The sequence below is a fragment of the Passer domesticus genome, chromosome 19 (assembly GCF_036417665.1).
Source record: "Passer domesticus isolate bPasDom1 chromosome 19, bPasDom1.hap1, whole genome shotgun sequence".
Classification (NCBI taxonomy): domain Eukaryota; kingdom Metazoa; phylum Chordata; class Aves; order Passeriformes; family Passeridae; genus Passer; species Passer domesticus.
This window is the reverse complement of record NC_087492.1, coordinates 8,729,078-8,736,607: the sequence shown is the minus strand read 5'-3', so window position 1 is coordinate 8,736,607 and position 7,530 is coordinate 8,729,078. Positions and strand designations below refer to the sequence as shown.

The following is a 7,530-nucleotide window of genomic DNA, read 5'->3' as shown; positions in this document are numbered from 1 at the left end:
GTCAAGGAACTTTCCATTCGAGTTGACTTTCAGTTTCAAGGGCAATGCAGAAAGAATCATCCTTAACATCCACAACAGTGGACTCATCAGTTTCCTTAACTGAGGTGAAGAGTGTATAAGGCCTTGCTGCCACTGGGTCTCACACCAGTCTCACACTATTTCCTTGACAGCTCTGACATCTTGTACTGGCCTGTGTTCCTTAGTGTGTGCTTCCTTTACTGGCAGGAGAGGAGTCCTATATTGTGACTCACATTCCCTTAGTGACCCATCTTCCAAAATTTAGCAATTCATTCTTCTAACCCTCTTCTACCTTCTAACTTCAAAGAATAATTGTTCTGCCTGACCAGTCTTCCATCAGGCTCCAACCGAATCCTTACTGGTTCCAGTGTCTTGATTTCCCTGGAATTCCATTGGTGCACACCAACACAGTGACAGTGTTTTCCCCCTCCTCCCACCAGGGATGTGCAGGCGGGAAATACTTGTCCAGCATTCCCTGCTGAACATTCTGAGCATGCCCTCTCTCAGCCTCTTCCCCCACTTTTGCCATTACCACAATTCCTCCACCTGGAGTTAACAGTGTGTCTGAACGACCTTCCTAAAATCCCAGGGCTCTTTGCCTTGAACCCACTGGATTAGGGCATCAGAGGATCTTCCGGAAAAATCTTTGGAGTGCACCGGAGTCCTCTCGATCCCATGAATCCATGGAGCAAAAGAAGGAGGAAAGTTCCACCTGGGCCATTAGCAACTGTCACCAAAACCAGGATAAATGATATCCTCAAAGACTATCCTTTTAGTTTTGGCAAGTTGGGCGTTACTTTATTCTTCTCAGGACGAGTGGAGCGGATAGTTCGAGCCACACACACAGAAAAAATTTTGACTTAGTTATCTGTTTTTTGCAAACAAAGGAATCAATGGTCATCCATTCTCAATGCCATCATTCTCTTCATTACTTTGCATTCTAACTGCTGTTGGGCTTCACCCATGGAGACTCTCTGCCCTGACCAGCAGCAGCAGCAGGGCTGGCCCGGAGGCAGAGCCACAGCAGGGGCAAGGAGCTGAAGGGGCACCAGGGAGAGCGGGGAAGAGAGAGGCTGGTGAGACAAGGCCCGGCCTGTAATTTTAAAGGTTTTTATTAACAAGATAACTTAACGCTACTTAACTAATTATATACTAATTTAATACAACTAAAATATCATCTTTCTGATGACTGTTGTTACAGGCGTTTCTCCCTTCGGACAAGATGTCCCAGGTCGAGGACTGGGTGATGAGTCCTGTCCATGTGGCTGGGGGCTGTTGATGTCCGGCAGGACTGGAGAGGCTGGTCGAGCCCTGGGGCCCGTGAGACCTGTCGGGGAGCTGTTCGTGGCTGGTGCTCTCGTGAGGCGGCAGGGCCTGGGGGTGAAGTGAGGGTGAGCTGCCACAGGTGCTGGCCCCACCCACCAGAACTCAAGCACTTGTCCCACACTGGCCATGGCCATTTTCCCACCTCACTCCAGCTCCAAGCTCAGTTACCCCATGTACCAGTCCTCCCAATCCATTCTGCCCCTTCCTTCTTACCCCAGACGCAAAATACCCATGCCACATTAGCCAGATCTGCACACAGAGCCTTATTCATTCTACAGCCCGTACCCAGCAGATAATCAGCCCCCTGTTCATTATCCCCCATGCCCTAACGGGGCCATACCTGATGCGTCCTCTGTCCTGATTGCCATACGATGCTGGTCATTACGGCTCCTGGAGATGTGTCCGTCACTGGGCTGCAGCAGGGTCACACTGGGCTGAGGAGGAGAGGGCAGCTGGCTGCAATGCAGGGCCCAATCCAGCATCCCCCAATGAACCTCCCAACCCAGGTCTCCCTGGGAACTGAAGGCACAGATTGCCCCTGGATAGTCAGCAATGCCATCAAGCCTCAGTCGCCATTCTGTGTCCCCACCTTCATCATGCCTACCTTGTTGTGGAGTACCAGGAAACGCTGCAGCTCTGCACTTGTATATGGAGAAGCCTTGATGTTCTGCATGGTGGAGCTGCGGCTCTGATGGTCCCCAGAGCTCTGCGGCACACGGGGGACCCTGCCATTGACCAACTGCCTCCTGTGGGATGGGGCAGAGGATCCTCAGTGCCCAGCCCTGTGGCACCCTGGGCACCACCCTGCTGTGCCAGGGAGGGGACGGGCAGTGCTGCCTGCAGGGACATGTCCCTGCCAGCTCCTGTCCACCAGCTGCAGGAGCCCCAAGCCCATCCACCCGGCTGGATCTGCTGGCTCTGTCCCCACAGCCAGGTGTGCTGGCCATGGCCGTGGCAGGTCCCTGTGCACAGGACACCAGCTGGCAGGAGCTGGCCTGTCCCAGCTGCAGGGCTTGGTTTTGGGAACTCCTTTCACAGGAAGCACACAACTCCCCACCAAGCTTGAGCTCAAATTGAAAACAGACACAGCTCATCAGATGTGCTTTCAGCAACCTTGGGACAGAGATGTGGGTGAGACAGGGCAGGGCAGGGCAAGGAATGCAAAACCCCTCAGACGTGGGGCAAGCACTGGCCCTCCACAGCTGCCTTCTGCTCCCCAGCTCTGCCCAGCCCCGCCAGGCTCCTCTGCCCCAGCCCAGGTGCAGAGCCCTCCTTGCTGTGGCAGGGCTATGCTGCACCCCAGGAGCCAGAGATGTGTCCTCAGGGCCCTTACCTTTGGCTGTGCTGTGGCTCCTTGCTGGGGGGCATTGGCTGCAAATAAGGCAGTGTCTCGGATGACCTGGGGAGGGCAGGAGTCATAGGGGTGTGACAGGGGACCAACAACCTGTTCCTGTTGGAGGCGGCACCCACAAACCCATGGGATTGTACCCCATGGCATCCCGCTGCCTGTAGCCCTTGGGATGAGTGCCCACAGCCCCTGCTGATGGGCAGGGCTGCAGAGGGGGCTCCCCACATCAGCCCCTCCCCAGCAGACAGTGGCACCCCTGTGCCCAGCAGGGTCACTGCTGGCACCCATCTCCCCCATGCCAGCCCCGCTGCCCCCATGCCCTGGTGCTACTCACTGGCCAGGAACCTGCACGGTGAGCATGCGGTCACAGGACAGGCACGTGAAAGGCACTGGCAGCTGCCTGAGGAGGGTGAGGGAAGAGGGCTGGCTGAGCTCCTGGGGCCACAGCCCTGCAGCACACAGGCAGCAGCTGGCGGGCAGCAGCCAGGCGCTGGGCAGCTCACGGCACAGGGTCACGGCGTTTGCAGGCTGAACCGTGGGCTCTTGAGCCTCTTTCTCCCCATCCCCAAGGTGCTGGCTGAGGCCAGGGGAAGGCCACAGGCACCCATGTCACCATCCCAAGCAGCCCCTGCAGCGCTTGCAGCCCCTCTCGGGCACCAAAGTCCCCTGTGTGCATGGCAGGAGGGCAGGGCATGATCCAGCTCTGGGACACGGCGTGTCACAGCCCTGCCTGGGAGGAGCAGTTGCCCTCTCCCAGCCTGGCTTCTGGGAGCCTTTGCACCCACGGCCCCATTTTGCTTTGGGAAGGCTCTGTCCTGCAGGTGCCCTCTCCTTGTTCTTCCTTGCCTGTGTGCAACCTGCTGCTGGTGGAAGGATAAGGTGCAGCGGCTTCATCAGCTTCCCTGAGGTTCATTTAGCAGCAGAATTGGTGCCGTGGCAGGGGACCAGAGGGGCAGTGTGTGGGAGAGCTGGAGGGAATAGGATCATCACTGTCCCCAAAGCCATCAGTGTCTCCATCACACTCACTTCTTATACCCAGCAGCATTTTCACGCGACAGCCTATTCTCGAGCTCTTCCATGTTCCTGTTCCAGGAGTCCTCCAGGTGTTTGCGGAACGTCTTCAGCTCCAGGCGATCCAGCTGTGAACAGGTGCACAGCCTCAGCCAGCTGCCCCAGGAGGTGACATGGAGCTCTCCCGGGAAAAGCCTGGAGGGGGATCCTCAGAGGGATGCTGTCTCAGGCTGCCAAGTCCCAAAGGTGCCAGTTCCTCAAGGTGGGGACCAGGTACCCCTCACCTTCTCTTCCATTGCATCACTGATCTGCTGCTGCATCTTATTCCAGTGCTGCTCCTGGCCTGAAATCTGGCTCTGCAACTCCTCCATCCTCTCATCCAGCTCCTCCATGTTCTCTTCAAATTGGCTGCAATTGACTTTGCTGCCCAAGGCAGCTTTGTCCGCCTTCTAGCAGAGGGGAAGAGCAGGAGAGCGGTGGGGAAAGGGATGAGGAAGGACAGGCAGGGCCAGCGTGTGTGAGGGGAGAGGGAGGAGTGCTTCCCCCAGGCCAGCATGGCCCTTTCAGGCTGCTGTGGCCCCATTTGCCCCGTCAGCCTGGTGAGCTTGGTCCCACCATCTGGAGGGTGAGGGACCCCCTGAACTCAGGAAATTCTCCCTCCCCACACCAGTTCTGGCCCCCAGCCCCCAAGGGCAAGGGGCATTTGTCACCCTGCCCGGGAGCCCCTGGGCTGGTACAGAGGCCCCTCTAGACTGTACCATGTCCATTGCTGCCAGCATGTCCTGCTGATCTGCCTTCTCCTTCTGCAGCTTCTCCAGAGACTGGAACAGCATCTTTCAGCACAGAAAGGAACTCATCACACCACAGTAAGGTGGTGGCACACTGCAGGATGTAGAAGCACACCCCTCTCCCCCTGCCCAAAAACCTCAAGGGAATGCACTTGGGACCAGCACAGTGCTGTGAGGAGGTCAGCAGGAGATTCCTTGTGATCCCTGAATGGAGTCGTCTTGGGGGATGCTCTGACCAAAAAGGGGTTTCAGCCACCTACCGTGATATCCTTCTGCTTTTGTTGAGAGTCCTTCTGGAGCATCCCTGAGGCAAGGTTGAGTTTCTCATAGTCTTTTTGGATCTGCAAAAACTTGGCTTCCATTTGCTGTCTCAGCTCCTGATCCTGCTCCCGGGATGGAAGAACATAAGGTGCTGACCCAAGGGGGGTCTGTTTGCTCCTCAGGGGCAAACACACATGACTCAGTCAGTGGCCATGAGCCCACCATGTCAAGAGGACATTTGTATCAAGGCTTTAATTACTGTCCATGCCACTGACTGGTCCAGGCCAATTTGGGCAATTTGGCTCTCCCATAAGATTACAGCAAAGCACAACAGAGCATGAAGATGTGGCATGGAGCTGCAACAGGACCGTGCCAGGAGTGGTGGGAGTGCTCCCCCAGGACCTCACCTGCTCATTCAGCTGGTCGGCTGTCTCATTCAGCATCTGCTCCAGCATGGCATTCCTCCTCTCCTGCTGCTCTCCCATCTTCTGCAGCTCACGCCTTGTCTCCTGCCGCAAAGCCCTGGCCAGCGGGATGGGGGCAAGGGCAGGGTTACCCCTGCAGGGCTGCTGGGCACCTTGTGCCCACAAACCAGGATGCAGCCAGACCATCTGGGCTCCCTTGCAGCCCCCCAGGGTATGAAACCCACTCCTGTCCTCTTACTCAATTTGCTGAGAGATCTCCTTGCTGCTCTCTTCTTTCCACTTGGCTGTATCCTTCCTCAGCTTTTTAAGGTCTTCCTCCAGCTTCTTCATCTGGAAAGGACAGTGACAGTAGAGTCAGGGCCCAGCCATCATGTTGTCCCAGAGTGTGGGCCCTTTAGCTGCATGGGCAGCCCCACGGTCCTCCACCTGGGCCTGAGGCCCTGACACCAAAAACTGATTGTGGAGCCACATTGAAGTTCCCCATGAGAGCCCAAAGATTACATGACCCAACAGCTCACTAAGGCAAGAGACTCCTTAAGCTTCTTTATGTCTCCTTCCATGAGGAGCTGTGTTGTCTTTATCTTGTCAACCTCCTCACGCAGATCCTGGATGAGAGTCATGTCCTAGGAGAGAGCAGTGGTGGCAGTGAGCCTCAGGGAGGGTCAGTGGGGACCCGCAAGCCCTCGAGCCCTGCTGTGGTTTGCCAAGCACTGGGGACAGTGCAGGGCCAAGCTCAGCCAGGCTGGCAGGGCTCTGCAGGCAGCACGGTCCATGCATCTAGCAGGGCCAAGAGTGCTGAGCTTCCAACCAGCAGGGCAGAGGGTACGGGCTGCAGTCTCAGACCCAAAACTTGCTCCCAGCAGCAGCTCACCTGGTTCCGTGACATCTGGACCTTGTTCAGTTCCCCTGACAAATGCCGCTGGCCAGCCTTTAACTTTTCAATCTCCTCGAGATGCTCGGAAACCACCAGGGTCTAGGAGAAAGCATTGTAAGGGACAAGTCACTGGTGAGTGTGTTTTGGAAATATGACTTGAGAACCACAGTGGTCTGCACAGACCTGTGTCTCCTGGAACTTCTTCAGGTTCTCTGCTATGCGGGAATTTTCTGCCTTTATCCCACCAATCTCCTCACTAAGAACCTGTGAAGCAATTCAAGAATCAGGGATGTCAGAGGTGATGGCCAGGGCAGCAACACCCCAAAGAGCCCCACCCTGCCACGGGCAGCCCATGGCTCAGCCAGGTGAGCAGGGAGAGTCCCAGTGCCACCTGCCCCAGCCGGGCTCAGTGCCAGAGCACTGAAGCCCATCCAGACAGCAAAGAGCCCCTGCCAGCGGCTCTGCCAGGGCAGTGAGGGCAGAGCCAAGCACGGCTGTGTGAGGAAGCAGAGAGGGGCTGTCTGCTGGGGGAGTGCCCAGGGGCAGGGAAGAGCCTCTACCTTGGACGTGTGTTTCTTATACTCTTTCATCTCCTTCTTAAATTCTTTCACTTCAGCAGCCACATCAGCAAGTGAGGGGCCACTCAGCTGGCCTGGCCACGGCTCCTGGCTGGTCAGGTACTGCACGTCCAGGTGCTCCAGCACAGCCTGCAGCAGTTTTCTCATGGCTGCAAACTGAATGGCCCCCTTCTGGGGTGTCCCAATGGCGAGATCCAGCATCTGGGAGAGGCTGAGTGTGTCCAGGGATGTTGCCATGACTGCACACACTCTGTCCCTGATTTGTCAGACGCCTTCCTGCCCAGTTGGGTCTGTCAGGGATGAGCAAAATTGGTGACAAATTGGTTAAACAAAAGGCGTGATAGAAGAAATGAGCAAACGTGATAAGGAAAAGGATGAGTAGCCAGCAGGCTCCTTCCTCCTTCCTTGTCCCTTGCAGGACTGGAACCAGGGTGCTGGTGGCCCTCCTCATCACAACACCCGTTGCCAGGCAACGCACCACTCCACTCCTGGTAACCAGTGGGTTCCAGACTCATGAAGTCATAGATTAATGGAGCCTTGGAATGGCTGGGGCTGGAAGGGACCTAAAAGATCATCTCGTTTCAGGCCCGGTCAGGGACAGGTCAAGGAACATTTTCCGCTAGACCAGGTTGCTGCAAGTGCCACCTAACCTGGTCTTGGACATTTCCAGGAATGGTGCAGACTGTGGCAAGGCATCACCACGCTCACAGGGAAGAATTTCTTCCCAATATCCCACCGATCTCTCCCCTCTCTCAGTGTGAAGCTGTTCCCATGTCAGGCCCTTGTGCAAAGTCCACCTCCAGCCCTTTTGTAGTCCTTTTATTTGCCAAAACATGCTCCAAGGTCTGCCAGGAGGGTACAGCCTCATTGTCTTTCTTTTTTATCCGTTGAAGATGTGTGT

At 56.1% G+C, this 7,530-nt stretch overlaps 1 protein-coding gene across 1 annotated transcript; it reads right to left on the bottom strand.

Moving 5' to 3' along the window:
• Positions 1-1,909: 1,909 nt before the first annotated feature.
• LOC135283884 (glutamine-rich protein 2-like) lies at positions 1,910-6,974 on the bottom strand. The gene is made up of 13 exons (XM_064395026.1): positions 6,612-6,974; positions 6,235-6,315; positions 6,049-6,150; positions 5,696-5,800; positions 5,416-5,507; positions 5,160-5,274; positions 4,752-4,874; positions 4,462-4,536; positions 3,988-4,152; positions 3,719-3,831; positions 3,027-3,092; positions 2,678-2,743; positions 1,910-2,090 (listed from the first exon to the last, which is right to left on the bottom strand). The coding sequence occupies exons 1-13, from the start codon at positions 6,864-6,866 to the stop codon at positions 1,910-1,912; spliced, it is 1,539 nt and encodes a 512-aa protein (XP_064251096.1). The 5' UTR covers positions 6,867-6,974.
• Positions 6,975-7,530: the final 556 nt, after the last annotated feature.